At 34.1% G+C, this 22,143-nt stretch overlaps 1 protein-coding gene across 4 annotated transcripts; it reads left to right on the top strand.

Moving 5' to 3' along the window:
* Positions 1 to 1,058: 1,058 nt before the first annotated feature.
* On the top strand, positions 1,059 to 16,876 carry LOC148611836 (complement C1q-like protein 3). 4 transcript variants are annotated; one of them, XM_088592750.1, is made up of 4 exons: positions 1,059 to 1,232; positions 6,596 to 6,685; positions 15,922 to 15,978; positions 16,427 to 16,876. In XM_088592750.1, exons 2-4 carry the CDS (start codon positions 6,598 to 6,600, stop codon positions 16,831 to 16,833), a joined length of 552 nt encoding a protein of 183 aa, XP_088448876.1. In that variant the 5' UTR covers positions 1,059 to 1,232; positions 6,596 to 6,597; the 3' UTR covers positions 16,834 to 16,876. The 4 variants fall into 4 exon arrangements, with proteins under 4 accessions (XP_088448876.1, XP_088448873.1, XP_088448874.1 ...); XM_088592747.1 differs by lacking the exons at positions 15,922 to 15,978; positions 16,427 to 16,876 and adding an exon at positions 11,799 to 12,659; XM_088592751.1 differs by lacking the exons at positions 1,059 to 1,232; positions 6,596 to 6,685 and adding an exon at positions 15,510 to 15,638.
* The last annotated feature ends 5,267 nt before the right edge of the window (positions 16,877 to 22,143 follow it).

The following is a 22,143-nucleotide window of genomic DNA, read 5'->3' on the forward strand; positions in this document are numbered from 1 at the left end:
ACGCTCTGCCCACGGAGCAACTGGGATGTGTGCCCCAGGTGGTGGAATGGGGTACCCCTGGCATGGTGCATGCTGGGGTTGTCAGGCTATAATACGGAAAACCTGACCGCAAACCATAGTGGTGCACCATATTGGGAAAGATGTCACATTCCTCGCTCGTTAAAGAACCCTGCTGTGGTATTCGATAGGAGTAGGAACCTTTGCGCTCCGCCACAGGAGGCTAAATTGCCCGACCTTACCCATCCCCCCCTTTTTCTAGTGGCAATCAAAATTGGTCGACCCTATTATCCTTCTGTCCCATCTTTTTTTTTCATTTTATCATCCATTTCATGTTCATCGTCTGAATATAGCTGAAATATTGCTGCTCGGACGTTAAACCTCAACAAACAAAATATACGATGGTACTGGCATGTTTGGGACTGTCTTGGAAGGCTGTTCCAGTCCCTGACGGTTCCGGAAAGAACGAGAATTTGTAGGTCTCTCGGTTGGTGTGCAATTGTCTATAGTTGCTGTTTCCTCGAGTTCTGGCATCACCTCAGTATTGTTAAGTAGATACAGCTGGTATATCTATCATATCATGGTTGATTTTATGCATCATGACTAGCATGGATCTTAGTCGGCGTTCTAGGTTTGCGATTGTAGCTCCTTTACCATTGATGTAATGCAGCCAGGAGTTCTGCCGTAGTAATTCCCCTTGACGAATCTTGCTACATTCGTTGTACATTCTCTAGTGATTGTATGTGAGACTGTTAATAGGGATCCCAAACTGTGGCTGCATATTCAAGTGTGGTCTAACCATGGTTCTGTAAGCAGAAGCTTTGATATCTGGTTCACACGTCCACATATATTGCGGCGTAGGAACATACTTTTTGAATTTTTATCGCTGTATATATCGAAAGATTTATATCAAATACATATATGTGTATATAGTTACAATTCACGTACATTTTCTTCGTTTCGTTTCGCAAATTATAGATTACGTTTCGATTCGTTTTGAATAGTTGCGTTTCGTTTTATTTAGTTTCTATTTCGTTTTGCATTTTATAGGTACAGAAAGCTGACACTATATATAGAATATGCTGATGCAACATTGATATAGCGTAATACATACATAGTTGAAGTTCATATAATTTAGATAACATATAAATTATGTATGAATACAGGTGAAAATATAGAACGATAAAATATCAAGTGGTGGATTAATATTAAGCATTTTCTTCGTAAAACTAAAGGTATGTCTAAATGGAACAATTTACATGTAGCTTTATTGGTGTCATACGCACAAAAGAAAATACATTGTATATACACACAATAGGTAGACGACACACTAATCTAGTTCGTGTGTGTTGAATTACACGCGGTATAAATTCAAGTTCAAATTTTATTTTGGTCATAAAACAGTCTATATATGTAGTTTGTGACAACAACAATAATAAAAAAAGAAAACAACCACACAAGTTAAGTGAAGTAATATTTATATAAATTTAAAGAGTCGGTACACATGAATAACAATAAGCATAAGCTAGAGAGAGCTTTTGAAACCGACATGCATACATAAACAATGGAAATAATTAGCACATGCAAACAAATGTGTAATACATAGCCAGACATAAAACAATTAAGCAACACTTAAAGCTTAGAACATGTATAATATAGTCATAGACAGGACAGCATAAATATAGAAGCATCATAGACAAGACAATAAAAAAGCTAGCAGTATGCACAGCACAGTCATAGAAAAGACAACATTCAGTTAGGTGCATGCATAGCACAGTCATAGACAAGACAGCATAAAGCTAGGCGCATGCAAAGCATGGTCATAGACAAGACAGCATAAAGAGTATGCATAGCATGGTCATAGACAAGACAACATAAAGCTAGGCGCATGCAAAGCATGGTCATAAACAAGACAGCATAAAGAGTATGCATAGCATGGTCATAGACAAGACAACATAAAGCTAGGAGTATGCATAGCATAGTTATATACCAGACAATGTTGAGCTAGAAGCATGCATAGCACAGCCATAGACAAGACAGCATAAAGCTAGGCATGCATATCATGGTCATAGACAGGACAACATAAAGAGTATACATAGCATAGCCATAGACAAGCCAGCATAAAGCAGCTTTAAACAATACGAAGCAGATAAAAACAAATTTAAAATAAACAAAAACAGATCTGAGCGACCTTCCTCTTACGTTTAAAAAGTGCATATAGACATGCCTCACCCTCCCACTTATTCATCAAATTTTTAAAGTGATCTAGACATTCCTTCCCTAAAATTTTGAGGTAAATTATTATATAGTATACAAATGTGGATGCAGCATATCTAAAAGAATGAACCCCCTATCCTGTAGTTCTTACCTTGATATTCCAACTGTATTTTTCTATCTGAAAGAATACAAAAGCACACAATTAGTTGTGTAAATACAAGCAACTCAATTTTTTTTATTTTTGAGAAAGGATTAAGTTGGGTACTGTTATTGAAAATTTCTTTAAATTCACTTCACTTGTTTTTCAAAAAACATGGTTCTCAATAAATACAACGAGAATATGTATTGTGAATATGACAAAGAGACAACAACCCCACCAGGATGAAAAATGTCAGCTCAAGGCCACCTGTTCGTGTTCAATGAATGACGAAGAAACCTGAACACCATAGCTCATGCTGCAGGCTGGCCCCAAAATATTATACACTGATACAGCGACATAATTGGCCCAATATACTCCAGCAACATAAAAGTAAACTTAAAGTGAAAACAATATAACTGATAAAAATCAGTTTCTAATATTAGTAGTTATTTAAATATAAAAATCAGTTTCTAATGTCACAAAATGTAATATAATTTTTTAAAAAATCGAAGGGAACCTCACATAAATAGCAAAGAAAAATTCGCACATTTTTCCAGAAAAAAATGGTGACAGTATTTTGAGATGTGCAAAGTTTGAATGACGGACGGACGGACAAATAAATCCTAACGACGAGCATCACAACGATATATAACTGCAAATTTTTGCGGTAAAATATTTACTACTCGGTAGCGTATTTATTCCTCTTCGTCTTTGGTGAGAGATGAGGCTACAATAGTTTCTCTCCACTTATGTCTGTCCTTTGCCAGCTTCTGTGCCACTCCCCCATGCGGGCTCTTTATATTGTAGCTCTCTCGAATGTTCTGCGCCGTGTTCTTGGCCTGCCAAGTTTTCTTCTTCCAGATTGAATTCATCTTAGGGCGACAATTGGTATTCGCTGCTGATCAATCCTGACACATAACCTAGCCATCTCATACCTCTTTTTTTTAATTTCTATGTTGATGGTTCGGCAGTTGGATTTCTTAAACAAGTCAACGTTTGGGATCTTTATAGGTCAGAAAACTTTTCAATGAAATCCGTGGTAGAAGCTTTCAGTTTTTATCAATTCACTTTATCTTGTTCTCCATCTACAAGAACAGATTTCAAATTGCTGTTGAAAAGCTTGATGATTGTTTTGAGAGAATATAGGTTCGACATTCAGATTAGATGTGATCGAAAAAGCAGTCCGTACCTTCCCTATTCTAGCTGTGATGTCCTTTTGGGTATCATTGTCTGTGCTGATTAAGCTTCCTATGTATGTTAACTCTTCGACATAATCATTTTATTCTATGTTGACTTGCATTCCTAATTTATTTTTTTATGGATTCTGTTTTTCTGTACTGATGTGAAGTTCTGTCTTGTTGGAAAATATATTCAGTCAGTTTTATTTTTCCTGTATGCTGTTTAAGGTATTTGAAAGTATGGCTAGTTCGCCAGCATAATCTAGATCGTCGAAGTGTGATAGCAAGTACCATTGAATTGTTCTTGGCTTGTCTGGTATTGACTGCCTCATTACCTAATCAACTGTAACAAAGGATAGAATATGGGAGATAACGCATCCCTGTCTCACTCCTTATTCTTCTACTTGAAACCAATCAGATGTGCTGCTGTTAATTATAGTGCTGCATATTTTTCATAAAATTTCTTTATAATTGTAAAATATTTCTGTAGTTGTCCATAATGTTGTTATTTCACTGTTAACGCTGTCAAAATCATCTTGAAATCGATAAAATTGATATATTTGTATAAAAGACTGTTCCACTCTATGCTCTGTTCGATGCGGTTTCTCAGAGTAAACATTTGCTCAACACAGCCTCTTTTACTTGCTCTTCTCTCAATTCCTTGTCTATTTCTTTTTTTCAATTATAAAAAGAAGTACTTTTCAGAAGATTTTGCTGGCTGTTGACAACAGGATGATACCTCGCCAGTTGTCGCATACTTGAAGGTCTTATTTCATAGGTAGTATAACAATCTTTGAAATTTTGTGTGCAGTCTTTTGGTATGGTGTCGTTTTCCAGGTATTTTTGAGAATTGTTAGTGCTTTTGACTTTGTTCGAAGGTCAGTTCTTTTCTCTATTTAGCAATAAAATTATCCCCCTTACTTCAGTTTCAATTAAGCGTTTCTACTGATTCAATGTCAGCAATTTCATTAGTTAAGTTCAGGGTGGTTAAGTACCTCTTTAAAATGTTGGACTCATCTATCAGCTTGTTGTGTTTAAGAATATTTCCCCGTTTCTTTTTTACATTGGCGATGGTTGTGTTTTGTTTCTGCGTATTCTCTTAGTGATCTTGTACAATTTGACCATTTCCACTTCAGCAGCAGCTGTTCTAGGCTCATTTGCTATTTTTCAAGTCAGTTCCTTGTTTTGTTTTGCACTCTATTCCATTTCGTTGCCAGCCTCCTCGCATTCCCGTTGTAATTTGTCCTGGAGTGTGCTCGTACTTAATTTTTTCTTTCAAAAATTTTAGATGTTATTGAGTCTTTGACTATGTTTTTTTTTCCAGGTACTGTTTCTACATAGTCTGGCTTTTTTTTTTAAATATTTTCCCATTCACATTTAACATTTTTTGCTGTCTTCTGGTCTTAACTTAGGAATATCTAGTTTCTTTGTTGGTTGACTTGCCCTGTTCTTTCTGAGCTTTAGTTTTACAGTTGCCACTTCAAAGTAACTATATACTTTGACGTCCATCAAAGATCTTATTCATTTACCATTGACGATGATGTAGTCAATCTTATTGACAGTTCTCTCACATGGTGATTTCCAGGAAAATATTTTTGTTTTGGGAGATAGTATTAGCTACAACTAGGTTTTTATCCTGGCATGTATCGAGAACTTGCCTCCAATATCAGTGATGGTTTCACACCCATGTTACTTGGAAAACAGACATACACAACAAAGAACATAAAGTAACTAAAATCATACATACAAAGTAACAAAAGTAAATGAGCAACTTAGACTCCACAAACTTTTTTGGGTATGCCTTATTTTATGTCCAAACATCAAAGTCCACCTATCCTTCCTTTTGTGGCATGGCTCATTTTGGTGCACAATCGTACCTTATCCACTGTATTGCAGTGAATTACGATTACGATATCCGATATTTCTTTCACTAAGTGCTTTATTATAACCGTGCACCATCGTACCTTATCCACTGTATTGCAGTGAATTACGATTACGATATCCGATATTTCTTTCACTAATGTGCTTTATTATAACCGTGCACAATCGTACCTTATCCACTGTATTGCAGTGAATTACGATTACGATATCCGATATTTCTTTCACTAAGTGCTTTATTATAACCGTGCACCATCGTACCTTATCCACTGTATTGCAGTGAATTACGATTACGATATCCGATATTTCTTTCACTAATGTGCTTTATTATAACCGTGCACAATCGTACCTTATCCACTGTATTGCAGTGAATGCTTTAAGTTTGTAACACACGTGCACATGATACTGCACATTTTGAATGCATTTGCATATCCAAAGGATTCTGTAAAATAATTTGCATACAAAATTGACTTTTGTGACACAATATTGCATTCCGCTCGTTCCGACGTTCTTTGAAATTCCGTAAAATTAGTGACCATATTTAAAATGGATGGTCATTTTGATAACTGTCTTCGTTACAAATGTTTTCTAGGTATTTAACAAAAAATTAGGATTTTTATCGTTTGATTTCCGGTGGGTTAAACTTTATGTAAATAAAAGACTTAAAGTATTTTAAAACACATGTTTAGCTAATTAACATGTGCGATGGCTTTCAACATGTCAGATGCTAAAGGTTAGGATGGCATCAAGTCAGAAAATAGCTTGCCAGACAACCTTTAGCACTGCTGGAGTAGAGCGGATCCAGATATTTTTGAAAGGAGGGGTGCCAGTCGTGTTTTCTCAGAAAATGGGAGGGGGTGCTATTTTGCCATTGTTTGTTATTTTTGCACATGAAATAACAAATCTTCTAATAAAAATTGGGTGTCAACTCCTTGCACCCCCTTTCTGGATCAGCCACTTTTCAATTCTCTCGTTTGACAGTGTGCTGGAAATATTTTTTTATACTAAGAATCTGATTTTTTCCATCTTTTTTAAGCTTTGATGAAATATTTTTTTCACTACTACTTGTTAATAGGTTTGAATATATTTTTGATAATCTAGTATATTTCTGAGTATGAAACGACTTATTTTACTTATATCAAACTACGCAAATTTGTCATTATATTATATCAATTTTTACTTTTAGAAATGGCATACGAAATTGTCCAAGATGAAAGTGACCGAACTGTCATTATGGCCCATGCCATCCCATACAGCTTTGCAGACTATGAATCTGGTATGATGATGGTTTTTACGTTCAACCTTTTGACGCATTGTTGGAAATTAAGTGCTGGAATCTGTAAAAATCAGGCAAAAGTTTAAAAGAATTAATCATCCTCAGAAAAACAGAGACTTTGACATTGTGGGCACTTATTTTATGGTCGGTCTGTTGAAAACAAGTTGACAGTTCGTTAGTCATAGAAGTATCAGAGGATCCACAAAAGAGTGTTCAAAGTTACAATAGAATGATGGGGGAATGAGTTATCTCCCTTTAATGATGAAATTGAAATGCATTTCATATAATTTATACCTCGAATTACTGTAACTTAAAAAGAAATGATTGTCATTTCTACATTGCAGATAACAGTTTGAGTTAAAATTATAAGACTTGGTTTTCCTTTCCACCATGATTCACTCAGTGCCTGATTCTTACTAAGAATAGCACTTGATAATAAACAGCGAGGAAAGTAATAGATTCGGAATTTTTTAAATCTCTTAATCTATGGGCCATTTGAATCTTATTCAAATTGGACATCAAATATCGGTACAGTTAGATTATGATTATGAAAATCATCATGTATATTTCCTGTTAAAAATCGAAGAAATTGCTAATATTCCGAAAATGCTTTTCATTGCTGTTATGTTTTGGGTGTCTTGAAAACTAAACATTACAAGAATTTAGCTGGTATTATATCTAATAGCGGTGTAAAATATATGATATCTTTGCACATGCTTTTTGTAAGTTCATCCATTTTCATCTATATTTTCTTCTGAATAATAATATTTAATTTTAAGTAAGAATATGACTGTCCAGCTCCGTGATAAATACATTTAAGTAAATCCGTATTTTTATGGTGTCGGGACGTGTTGTACATAATTTATGTTGTTGATGATTGGAGTGCGTAAAAGATGGCGCAATAAAAAAAATAAAATCGAGAAGTTGAAAATAGTATTTCGTTGAATGCTAACTTGCTCTACAAGTTCCCCGAGTTGAAGCCAACTCTGTAACATGGTGGGGAACCTGAAAAACGATGTATTTTGGAGTATCAACTGTTTGTGATGATATAAAAGTCATAGCAAACCTGGTCAAAGAAAAAAACAAGAGGTACACCGGGTCGAAAACCACGTGTCATATTACATGTGAGATTAATCTCATTGTAATAGTAGGTATTGACTCATTTCATTTGTCGTTTTTGTAAGTGAGATTCATCTCACTGCATTGTATAGATTTAGTAAATGTCAGCTGATAGTGACAATGATTCAATTTTATCCGAAGATGTCATACGATATAATGAGATTAATACAGAACTTGCCAACGATATAGATTATTTGCTTAATCGTCAATCATCACCAATACATGATTATTCTGACTCCCCATTAAACCTCCGCGAAAATTCTAAAAATTCCAGAGACAGTATCCCAAATTTGTTTGAAAATTTAACACCATCCGAGCTCAACGATATTTTTGGAAGTCATGAAAACACCAAACCTATTGTTTAAAAATTTGGAAACACCTGAACACACCGACAGTTTTGGAGCATATGAAAACATTTTATCTCCTGAGACCCCAAACATATTATTACACAACTACCATCATCAACCTTTAGTCCAACCCATTCATTTACCAATAAACAGTGTTTACAAATTGCAGAAAAGTTTGTGGATACCCTCACGAAAACGCACTTCAATTTATTTCTGAGTTTGAATCGTTTGCAGTTGTTCATAATATTTCCCCAGAGGATGGTCTGCGAAAATTAGCTGCTTTTCATTTACACCTGACTGGCCCTGCACTGACATGGTTCAACACATTAGTTGCTGAAAAGAAAACTCATGGAACACATTTTTTACAACTTTTAAGGCCCAGTACATAAATGGAAATTTACAAAATTTACATAATTTATTGTTAGAATCTGAATTATTTGATACCATAAAATTGTCGAAAGGACAACAACTAGATGATTTTTATGCACAATGAAATTTTAATTAAGTTCATTAAAGGTCTACCCGAAAAGTTGGCATTTTTTGTTCGGGCAGGAAATCATGCCGATAGTACGAATGCTCTTTCTGCGGCCAAAATGGGCGAGGCATACGGTTATAGGGAAGACAACGCTCCCTTAGTTGCAGCGGTAAGTTCAAAAACCAATAACCAACATGTTAGTCCAAAAGAGTTGGGAGCGATGAAATCGTCCATTATGACTGAATTTCAAGGTCAAATTGACAAAATTGCACAGGCTATCGCAAATATGGGTACAAATTCATCAGCCAAAACTTTGCCGCCTTCCAATCAACCACCAAGCCCTAATTTCCGTCAATCACGTCAAACATTTAGATCAGAAAACCAGAATTTTGCTGATAATGGTCTTTGTAGAAAATGTAACGCACCAGGCCACTTTGCAGGGGCATGTAATTGGAATGAACAAAGTAATGTAAATAATGATAATAAATGCAGGCTTTGTGGTCAAAATGGTCATCTTATTTCTCAGTGTATAAGGAATGAGGGAAACCAGAGGTTTCCGGGGAATCAGAGGCACAACCCCCGGGGAGAACGAAAATAAGTGCCACCTGTAGATTTGCTCATGTCGATGAAAGTGAAACGGATTGTAAAAATGAAAATCTCTATAAATTATCTACTAATCAGATTCATGTCGTAGTATTATCCGTTTTCCGTAAACGCCTATACGTATCACTTGTAAGATTCATCTTGCAGTGTCGTGATACAATGTGATATACATTTGACATTAAATATGTTTGTGAGATTGAGCTCATGGTCCTTTTTTTTGTACTTTGTTTTCTACAATTATTACTGTTGAACAACTCTCCAGTGAATTAATGTTTATCCAGTATTGTATTTGAAAGATAACACCATTAGCTGCAAACTTGTGAGATTTATCTCATAGTCTGGATCGTAATTTGTTATGGGCTGCATACCTGTGAGATTTATCTCATACTTCAGATAGTACTTTGATTTATGGAATGTGCATATCTGTGAGATTTATCTCATAGTTTAGATCGGAATTTCTTATGGACTGTGTATACCTGTGAGATTTATCACATGGTCGGTTTCGTTCCTGTGAGACTTTTAAAATGCCTGTGTAATTTTGATAGTTATATATGGACAATTGCAGAAGTCATATGATTGGTAAACTATTGATAATGTGGACTATTGCTTTATGAACTTTAATTTTAATGCTTCGTATTTTAAACAGGTTGTAAATATTTTTTTTCTTTACGTTTCGACACCAAGTAATGTCTTCATGTTAATTTGGAAAGGGTTGAAAGTATTTCAAGATGATTTTCTAAACGGTACATATATTTACAATTTTGAATATTGTTAACTTGTCTTCCAAATGCTTCAGAGCATTGTTTAACCTTTTCAAAATCTTCCTAAATGAAAGTTTTTTTTTCTATTTTAAGATTAATTTGTTAAATCTGTGCCATTGGATTTATATTCTATTTGTCGAGATCATATTTGTAGTGAAGTTTTTTTAAGAAATATTTTTTAAGTGACATCTAAAGGGCTATAGGAATGATAAGCTTTTTTGTAGCATACAGAATATGTTTTAATCTATGTCCGTAGTCAGAAATTGATAATCACAAATAACCTTAAGTAGTAATGCTCCTTGTGTTGAATATCTTTGAATGTTTTGTATGAATCTGACGCATTTTGGGCTGGTCTCAATTTGTATAATCCCGGGAATTTGAAAGTGTGTGTGAATGTCTGTATAAATGTAATATTGAGTAAACACTTTGAACGTTTATCTACAAAATCAGAGTAGGACTCTAGTGATTTCTTTTTATGTAGACTACCACATCATATGACTGCAAAGATTAACTACATTCTTTTAAAATTCTATAGTTTGCTACATGATAAGTTTCCGCAATATAGTCTCTTGAATACTAGTATACATGTAAGATGGTTGGAGTAGAAACCTTGCAGAAGAAGACAGATTTTGTTATTTTCAATGTTAAAAAAAATGATATATTTTTTTTTTATTTCGGTGGGGGATGTAAAATAGATGATATTTTTGCACATGCTTTTTGTAAGTTCATCCATTTTCATCTATATTTTCTTCTAAATAATAGTTAATTTTAAGTAAGAGTATGACTGTCCAGCTCCGTGATAAATACATTTTAGTAAATCCGTATTTTTATGGTGTCGGAACGTGTTTTACATAATTTATGTTGTTGATGATTGGAGTGCGTAAAAGATGGCGCAATAAAAAAAATAAAATCGAGAAGTTGAAAATAGTATTTCGTTGAATGCTAACTTGCTCTACAAGTTCCCCGAGTTGAAGCCAACTCTGTAACAGCGGTTCTCGTTTTAGTCGCGTTTAGATAGCCAATGTTTTTCGGAAAGTAATTCTATTTTTGTAATTAAATGTTATATTTTATATCGAAATGATACATGTAACACCACGTATTGGTGAGAATGGTGTATTTTAAATCCCTGTACGTAGATAAAAAAAAAACTTTTAAATCAAATTTTTAGAATGGCAGTAGAAGTTTCGGATCGCATGTAACTATAGGTCATTTTAAATTGAAATTGTTATAAAAGTTTCATATACCAGAAACTAGTCTATAGTTCATAAATAAAAAAAATCTTTAACACGCAGATGATCTTTTTTTACTTTTTTGCTAACACATTTATAACATTGTACGAATTTAACTGAAACCATTTTCCAAAATCGTCAAATACATTTTAATCAAAATCATTCCAATTACCCTTAATGTAATTTTTTAACTTATATGAACAACTTAATTGTGGCAGTTTTCAAGTGAAAGGAATGGGCAATGTAAACAAAAACAACATGCTTTTCAATCCATTTTTTTTTATTTCTAGATAAATTTTTGGGGTTAAATGCTTCTTGGGTTCTTTTGATATTGGAAATGTGTTCCGAAATTTTATGTCGAAAATCTGACTACAAAATTCTTTTCACTATAATATGCGAATCAAATGGACAATTAATAAATGCGATCTATATCAATTCTGATTTATTTCAAACCTGCACGTACGTTTGCGCATCTGTACACCAATTACTTCCCTGAAACAAGTGAAACTTTCAGTATAAAAAGTAAATGATGGAACTGTCAACTGCTTGTGAACTCATTAACTTTTTCTTTTATTTTAGATCATTGGAAACCTTACAATATTTTGATGTTCATCGATGGTGCTGGTTTATATAAGTTGGAATCTTTAAAATTCATGGATTACAAACGTATAGTGACACTTCGGGACTCCTTCACGTCTCGGGTTAAGCATGTTATGCATTTAAACCCGGAGATTTATAAGTTTAAGTTTTCAGATCAAATCAAATTTAAACTGACGAAGACCATACACAAAATAGGATCATCATCTACTATACTTAGAACAACTTTAGAAGATCTTACTTCCGGTCAGTTGTTGGCAGACCGATATATTAAAGTTGTAAGAAGTAGTCTCCAGCGGAAACCGTTAGAACATCCCGAGTGGTTTACCAGTAAGTTTCGAAAATATAAAGAAACTGTTGCTCCAAAACAACTACTGAAGAAATCGGAAATACCTCCTGTCCCCGAAGACTGTTTTACGTTACAAACGAAAATTAGGTACAGCGATATAGATTGGAATGGTCACACTAATGTTGCTGTCTACTTCAAAATATGCATTGATTGTGCATTTGCTGCGGTATCCGAAAACAAACTTGTCGGTTTCAATGGGGATTTCAATTCAAACACAGTTGTATACACTCAATCGGATTATATAGGAGAGAGTTTTGCCGGAGATGATTTAATTGTAAAATGTTGGCAGGATGTAATGAATAAATATTGCTTAAAGTTCCTTATTTTCAAAAAGGAAGATGTTATTAATTATTCTATAATGAAATTAACGGAGGAGGGAAAGTCAAAACTATAATGTACTGATATGAAACTAAATGAAATAATTTATTCTTGCCCCTTTTTCTGAAGATCATTTAGTTTATAATTAGTTTGCTAATAAAGTAATATAACCGTTACATAGTTTTAAAACACTTCCTTGAGTTGTTTTCCTTTACTTTTTTGGTCATTGAATTTTCTCCTGAAACAAAAACAAATATTCAATGAATCTATTGAATTTGACTTTCAATCACAACGGTTCCCACAATCCTTCATATGTAACAGCATTGATTTATTTCTTTTTATCACTCTTTACATAAAGGCAGGCCACAAAAAACAATGTCACCACTACAGTTCTCGCTACTTAATTTTTAAGTCTGTTTACAAAACAATTTGGAAAGAAATCAAAATAAAACGTTTGTAGCAATGTTTGTTAAAATAATATTATTAGCAATACAAAAGTAACCTTTATATATTCTGATATGTACATCTTCATGCAGAGTTTCGACAGAAATACATTAAACAAAAAATAATTTCGCTATGGTAACCTCTCTAATACTAATTCTTTGACCAAAATACAGAAGTGAAAGCTCTTTTTTTTCTTTGTACAGATGGTGTAGCAATTCCATAAATAAAATGGTTTCATTCACATAAATCCATTTATAGGCTTTCAAAAAAATAAACATGCAAAGCAAGTACCTCTGTTTTCGTCTATGACACTTATATGCATTCCGTGTCTATAAATGATAACTCAACTAAGGCATATCTTCAGAATCAAAGCATTTTCATTGTCTTACCGTGTATATATTTAGCAAACAAGTTAGTTTCTCTTATATACTTACAGATTCTTATTCTGTGACAAAATTTCAGTTCTCTGAAAGTTATTCCAGCCTTACCTATTATATCAGATAATTAGAATGGGTATATGTTATTTAGTCCTGTTTAACACTTATTTGCTGATCATTCTTCGTTAGCTAATAAATTTAGGTTACAGACCACCAATTCAGCCAATGAGCATTTGGAACGTACGCAAAAATAGTCCTACGCAGAAATTACCCCTCATAGTGCTGTGAAAAAAGTTCTCATCTTATTTAAAAAATTTAAACAGTTTCTGAAAGGAAAAACATTTCTGTACATTTTATAGGTGCATTTTGCTTCTTGTGATGTGACGCCTAATCTCCATAATGATTTCTAAATATAACCCTATCTTGTGAAAACACTGGGATTTTCCATGCTATTTATAGACCCTTCACTTCCGGTGACCAGTACTGCACTGCAAGTCTGCCAACCCCACATGCCATTTTGAGGACTGTGAGCTGACATATGTAGAATCATGCTGATATGTAGTCCTCTGCAGGTTAAAGTTAAGGTAAAGTCAAGAGAAGCCATTGAATATTGTGAAATTTGCATAGAAGCCTATGGGAAGTGGAATTAGTGGTTTCTAGCCTAAATGTACCAGTCTACTTCAAATAAATAATTGTTGTCAATGCTAAAAGATTATTTTTCTCCTAGTCCTTGACGAGATTCAGTCCTTATTTAGAATCTCAATCTACATTCATTGTTTTTAATATTTTTAAACAGTAAATGTACATGTATACCAAATATTATTTAGTGTAATGTTAAGCAAATGAATGATTTTGAAGACATACAAATTTACAACATGCATCTGATCTACTTAGCAGAGCAAAAAGCCATGTAATTGTATTTTTTAAAGTATTCAGAAAAAAAGCTTTACAATGAAGCCAGTCTTTCTCTAACCCAGAATAATCCCGAAACCTGTCTAAACCAGATATTTTTAATGTCCCATTATATAAATTTAAATGTATTTTCAACCTAGGTAAAGGAAACACCTGTCTAAACTAAAGACCTGTCTAAACTGAAGACCTGTCTAAACTGAACTAATTTTAAAGTGCAAAAGAGGTTCGGTTTAGACCGTTTCACTGTATTTCTATTTTTTACATAAACCAAAGAAATTAGTTAAATGTATGTGTGTTACTCACTTTGTATGATAAACATGCACATGTCATTACATGTAACTGTGCTGTCAAGAAATCCAGCTGTAGTATTATACTTCATTTACTATTTTATTATTTTACTTTTTTTTATTATAAACATAAATTAACAAAGTAACGCGCTCTATAAACACAATACTGATTATCAGCATAATACAAGGAGGTAAATAATACTGGTTACTGTTATTTAGGCGGAAAAGGAGTGAACTCCCTTTGATTTGCTATTGGGATGTTAAGTATATAATCTTAAAGTCCGTTATGCGAGTTTAATATTTTGCAATGATTACCCATTCCCCCCTTTTCTAACAGTATTGTAAATCTGGCAATAATTTTTGATTTACTTATTGGGCATATTCTAGAGTCCCAAAGCGTGGCAACACCATATGGAAGCAATCATTTGTTTGTTTGTTTTTTTTTAATTACCATCTTCTCTCTACGACACTCAAATAGCACCATAATATCGCTTGTTGTTGATGTTGTGTTTTTATGTTTGAAGAAAATTGTTATGAAAGATTTTTAATCCAGTGATCTTTAAGATTTTCTGATAACTATCAAACTTTATTGCGATGCGCATACAATGTATACATCTTTCTTTCATTTATATCTAGGTATACATAAAAATCACTTTATAGAAAAGTACTAATACCAAATCTGAGTTGCTCATTTACGTATGTTACTTTGTGTGTATTATTTTGGTTTTTATGTTCTTTGTTGTGTGTGTCTGTTTTCCATGTCTGGTCTTTGTCTCTAAATTACATTCTTTTGATTTCCACTAGAATCATTGTTCCCTTGATTACTCTTTTACAAGATGACAAAACTTTAGAGAGTGTAACAAATGGTAAAAAAGCTTCAAGACTAATGATCAGAAATCGGACAAACCATTAGACTCTAATGCAAGCTGTGAAAATATTTCATACGGTGACATCTGCTTATTCAAAGTACATCACCCAAATATCATGATATATAGATACAAGTACATGTATATATAAAGTACTAAGTGAAGCATACATTTTGTATACAGGATGTATTCCACATACAAGATGAGATCGGCTATATTATTTTTGGTTTTGTTAAGTAAAGTGTCTGAAATAAAAAGCACTTGTAACAGTATGTTAAATAATATTAGCCATCCTCTTAAAAGAAGTTTGTAAGTGCTATGGTACCAAATAAATGCTCTATAAGCAGGTTAGTGGTGCAATTTCTCGCTTTTATTATGCACGATGAAATATTTTTTTAAGATTGTTACCAGTACACCGTCACGTGGATAATGATCCGTGTGACTATGATTTCATATAGTGTTTAAACATTTTTATTGCTTTATCCTTGAATCAATACATGTTTGTATCACAAAAAATACATGTACATAAAATAAAATAATCAACTTTTTCAGACACAGATGTTTTTGAAGATTTGATCAAGGTTATGGTTAAAATGAAATGCACAAAAGGTAAAACTGAACATAAGCCAATTATAATCGCGGCTAGCTACATTTAGATCATTTTTTTTTAATGTTTCTGTTTTCGTATGCAACAATAGTTACTCTTTTGAACCTTGGTAAAAAGAACACCTACATGTATCCAAATCGAACCAATTTCAAAGCCCTGATGTGTTCGGTTTAACAGTTTTACTGTACCACCTGCAAGAATTGAACACAGCACTTTTCCTAGAATTTACAAAGTGTCTCATTAACGGCATGTATACATGTAACCTACCACTATATAATTTATGCGTTATGCAGACACTATATCTTAATGTGAACTACCGGAACTAGAGACTGAAGTAAAAGGTGACCCACTAGGGTGAAGTAAACTCTGAATACTGTGTTACTTTTTCAGCCAAGCCCACTCGTACATAGTGATAACATAAATCAATACTAAAATGATTTTTTTTTTCAGTTGAGGAAAAACAAGAGGCATCGAACCCTAAGCCTGCATTTTTTGTCACGTTGAAGGGCAATCATTTGCAATTGGGGTCGAATGTAATAGTAAAATTTAACACCGTACTAACAAATATAAGAAATGGTTTCAATGTAAAAACGGGCGTGTTCACTGCTCCTGAGAATGGTGTATACGAGTTGGCTGCCAATTTCATATCTGGAAATACAAACTGGTTGGAACTTGATTTGATGAAAAACAATGATCTTATTGTTAGAGGTCACGCAGCCCTTGACACGTCAACAGCGGGATCTCTTCAAGCAATACTTCAATTGAAGAAAGGCGATACGGTATACATTCTTCATCCCAGGAGTTCTGGAGTTCTTCATGGCATGAACTACAGTATGTTTTCTGGACATCTTATCTAGATTTTAGTATTAATAATTTACCAATAAATATTAAAATTTGAAATTTATTTCTTTTGTGGTAAAACAGGGAGAATTTGTTTTATATAATGGGTATATCTTGATATGGAAAATGCAAGCAAATTAAAGATATGTTATGTACCCGATCTTGTATGTTCTTGCTGGTGCATATATACATGCATACATGTTACATATTGATCTTTTTTTTGAAAGATTTCGAACTTTTTTGTTGTTGTGTGATGCTTTTCATCATTTGAATTATCTGAAAGGCTTGTGGACCTTCCTGTAACTTCTATGCTTCCATTTTCCCCCAGACTTTGAAGCTTCTGCCACGTCCTGATACATTGACTATCTTTGTGTTATTCTCTGGAATAACAAACCGAATACAGTTATTATTGGTTCAAAACATATATTCCTAGTTCGATAGAAGAGACTTACTTTTCATAAGCTTAGCTGTCATTGGTCATTCCATTTTGTCAAGGAATGCATATTATTTTGAAAACACAAATGGGGAGAGCAATACTGACTCTTTTACGTACACATGATAAGTTTTCAGTTGGAAGGTTATGCCAATAAACAATAATTCTCTGCTACATTCTATGCTACATTTGGAGCCCAACCAAAAAAAACTTACATTGATTGTTTTACAGGAATAAAAAGTTTACCAAATTTATATTGTGTATATTGTAAATATTGTTTATATTGTAAATTGTATCTTGAGATGTGGTACAAATGTAATCCTTGAGTAAGTTTCCCGGGGTTGATATTATTAATACCGCACTCCAGTAAAGCCGCCCAAGTTATAAAATTTACATGAATTCACTCGGCTGGCACAAATGTGACACTTACTTTTTCCAAGGTATATGTCTACATATTTATTTACACATTTGAAAATATTAGTGTACCAAAAAGATCCTTCGTTGATGATTTCTTTATTTGAAAAAAAAGAGCCCCCCCTCAATATGGTGATAGAAATACGGGAAACTCGGATACAGAAATTACGAAGGCCATATTGAACTCCTTTTCGCAGACAAAAAAAGTATTTCTTCCATTATTGTTTAACGCGTTACTTTTGCAAATATATAATACGTATTGTCATGCTGAATGTCGTGTTGTGCTTCCCCCTTTTTGTTGCACATGAGTGATCATGGATATCTTGAACAAAACAAATTTCAAATTGGCAGTTGCTGGTTAAGGAGGTCGAATTTAAGATAGATAGTAGTAGTTATTAGATATGGAACCATTGTCAACAAAGTAAAAGGGGTTTTATTAATATGATTTAGCACTAAACCTCGTGGCTACATGGAGGGGGGTGTCAGCACTTCTTTTACCAATTTATTAAATATGGAGTGACTGTGTTACCTGTCAACGATCTACGATGGTTGAACTGAGCTGTTTGTTAATAAACTTATGCAGTTTTAAATAATTCATGGTTTTATAAGCTTGCAATGGTCGAAAGACAGGTGTTGAGAAAACACAGATCTTTATTTTCATTGAAACCAGAAGTTGGCTCAAGTACCGTTAGACGATTCTGATTGGTCGAAATGTACCATTAAGTCACATGGGGTATAAAAGGGTTTCATGGCGTATATACTAATTCACTCTTCACATTTACGTACTCCCAAACAGTTAGAGTGGGGAAACGCCCTCGGACCCACGTGGGGTCTGGGAGTAGGCCAGTGCGTCAACAGAGCAGCCCAACCGCTATAGGACATACTGTGACTGAGTTCTTCGGTCAGGTATCCGGACGGCTGGGCTTTGCTACCTCCAACTACTAACAGACATCTATTAACACAAGGGGCGGTCGTGCGAGATCCGCAAGGACAGTTAATACCGTAAAAACCACCAATCGATTCGATATTTACGAATTGGGCTTCGCCTTGCAGTATTGTAAAACACTGGGTTGCCGTTATTCATGCTGATCCTAATATGACATTGAGAACGGTGATACAGACACTTCTACCCGTGTGACTAAGCATTTCCCCAAACTTGCATTCGCGGCATTACAATATTATGTTATGGATAAAAGTGTAGACATAGATTGGTATTGCACGAGGGGCAAGTATGGATGAAGGCTGATATTACCCGAAGAGTAAATTTGAACATACATTACGTTTTGTAAAATAAATTGGGGATAAATTCCACAATGGCTTGTCATAACCATAATACAAGTCATATACATATTACAATGCTTCTTTCTTGAAGGTGTACATGCATGGATGTGTTGAATTTGCTATGTCATGTTAAGGATTGACCATTTCACTTTATGTAGATTAGCTTGGTAAAATTTGTTGCTCTAAATCTGGACTCTCAGTTTTGTTTAGATTAACAGAAACCAACAGTACTGTGTCAGTTACATGGATGGCCCTGTTTTTAAAATGGTTGGGGCCATGACTACAAATTAAATAGGAGCCTTCTTTTAGTAGTTAAAGAGCAATCAAGGTAACCAAGGTTATAGCGGTAATCAAAAGAATGTAATCCAGGGACAAAGACCAGACATGGAAAACAGACATACACAACAAAGAACATAAAGTAACTAAAATCATACATACAAAGTAACAAAAGCAAATGAGCAACTTGCACTCCACTAAAAACTGGAAGCATGGACCAGGTGCGCCGGTAGGGTAAGCGTCATCTGCTTTTCTAGAAACAAGTCCGGGGTAGACAAACGAGGAAAGGAAAACTATGACCCGTTGAATAAATCAGTTTTCATGGTGCAGATGGATACACCTTAACGATCCACGAGTTCATGATGACGACCATAAAACTTCAATCTTGTAGCAACATAACCTTGTTCCAGAAGCCTATTTGTTAGATTTCTGGCGCGATACAAAAAGTCTGCGTAGTTTCGGCAAGCTTTGGCATAACGTATGAGTTGTGATATGAACACTCCATACGCAGGTGCTGCAGGGATGCTGCCACAGATAAAAGGAAAGTTGACAATTTTGAATGAAAAGCCATCACGTTTGTCGTTTTCTAAGTGTAGGTCAAGATATGAAGCTGACTTCACAGTGTCTGTAGTATCCTTTATCTCAAGTTCTTTGGGATAGATGCGATGTATCAAATCCCCGAAATTAGGATTGTTTAAAGATAAGACGTCATCTATATAGCGGAAACAGGGATTAAAGGATCTAGCCAAACGATATTCTTTCTTTCAGATATCAGATCAGCTATAAAGTCAGCCTCATTAGAGTGAAGAAATAGGTCAGCAAGTAAAAGAGCACAATTTGTTCCCATTGGAATGCCGACCGTTTGTTGAAAAACACACCCACCACACTGGACAAATATGTTGTCGATTAAAAATTCCAGCATTTTGTAAACATCTTCCTCTGTATATCTGGAATATGATTTGGAATTATTTCTTACAAAGTACGAGGAATCTCTACCAAAAACTATATATTTGTATCTAGGTGAACCATCTTTTTTGGATAAACATCGATGTATAATGTTTTTAAGTCGGGATTTTAAAATATATATTTCAAAAAAAAAATCATAACAATTGATCAACCATAACGTAAGTCATTACATGGACAAATATATGGGCGACGACGACAAGGACATCGATGTCAGCACCATACCAATATAAATGTACGATCGCAATTTTTTTACGGTGACTCTATTATATTAAATACATATATATACAAAATGTATATCGACAGATTCCGGGTTTGGACATGCTCTGCATTTCAAATTCCCTTAAACGCCTGTCAATTACTTTTTCTAGGACCAAATGAGTAGTGTGTGATTTGCTAAGAATTTACATCTATAAAGTCTTTGTTGTTACATTCGTCCTAGTTAACACAGTTCTCTAGCAAAAAGACAATAAATGAAATAATTTCTCAGTTACAGTCATGTACTCAACAGAAAACATTCGAAATTCTTATGAAACAGTATTACAATACCGGTATACGAAGGACTTTAAGGCTAAATATGCATCCATATTGGCTCACAAGCTAACACTTCAAAATCAATATTTCAACTTAATCTTGCATCAAACAATTTCATCAACTTCTAAATAGTTATATACATTTTTAGCCTGAAAAATGTTTCCTTGAACAAAAACTGTATACCACAGTACTTGTTTTGCAGTTGTATACAATATATCCAGATGCACTGTCATGCAGTATAATTATTTGGTTTCAGAACCAAAATAACCTGTATGTATTTTCAGCACTTCACAACACTGTCATTAATTTTTCTTAAGAATCTCTATTTCATTAAATCCTGTAAATCTTCTTCGCAATTTAACAAAACTTCGTTATTTTTACGTGTGCAATATTTAAATATGAGTCCAAATTGCATTTTTCATGTACATATACAAATTTTACTTTATTGGCACGAAGTCATAAACAGAAAATGGTTAAATTAAAAATCATATAAAGAGTTGTCAGTACACGCAGTCTGACTTGTATATATAGCAAAACAAAAAATCGTTGGAGCTCCTTTGGAGTGTACTTACATGTACACTGTACTTTTACGTGTACATAATCTCTATATGTATAATATAGAGTCCCCGAGATTTCACGTTACAGTAATGGGCAGCTAATGGAACTACTTAACAGAGTCCTCAATGCCATGTGTTTTTGCAACAAAACGTCAAAAAATTCATACGCATGATATACGCGTAGGTGTATGGATCATAAACTCATAAAAGATATGTAAAAGGAGGGTCCTATTTAACGTTGGACCCCAAGTTTTTCCTCCAGCAAAAAGTGAAGAAATATGGACCCTATTCAACTTTATCACAAATTGGATCACAAGGTCACAGATCGACATTAAATCACGTGTGATGTTTTTAATGAATTTAATGAGTGAACCTGGTCACATGACATCTAATTTCCCCGAATACACCATGACCCACATTCACGGGTATGTCTATGTCGGGGGACTATGTAAACGCTTTGATGCTTTACGCCGTCCGTGAGGGACCCTAAGTTGTAGCGTCCGTCCGTCTGTCCGTGCGTCCGCCATAACGTCTTGTGGCATAGATAACGCCTTTGTGTTTTTTAAAAAATTAACAACTCTACACTTATAGATTTTATAAATCACGTGAATGGTACACGGAAATGTTCTTATATGATTTTTTGTCGATTCTGTATCATGTCAAAGTTATGCTGTATTTTGAAATTCAAATGAATACGATGGAATTTCCGATCTTTTTGCATAAAATGCAAAACGACCAATTGTGTAAGGTATTAGATATAGTCAATTGGTTTGGACATGTACCCAAAAAAGTAGTTTTCGTTCGAGTAAGTTTTTTTTTACACTTTCAATGGTAATGAAAAACTCGATTGAGATTGAAGAGTAATCAAG

The sequence above is a fragment of the Perna viridis genome, chromosome 7, assembly GCF_037379345.1.
Source record: "Perna viridis isolate PV_CMFRI_1.1 ecotype Kerala chromosome 7, ASM3737934v1, whole genome shotgun sequence".
NCBI classification, from domain to species: domain Eukaryota; kingdom Metazoa; phylum Mollusca; class Bivalvia; order Mytilida; family Mytilidae; genus Perna; species Perna viridis.

Coding starts and splice junctions, on each gene's coding strand:
- LOC148611836 (XM_088592747.1), top strand. CDS start 6,598: ATGGCATACGAAATTGTCCAAGATGAAAGTGACCGAACTGTCATTATG. Junction 6,686..11,798: donor CTTTGCAGACTATGAATCTG/GTATGATGATGG, acceptor CTTTTATTTTAG/ATCATTGGAAACCTTACAAT.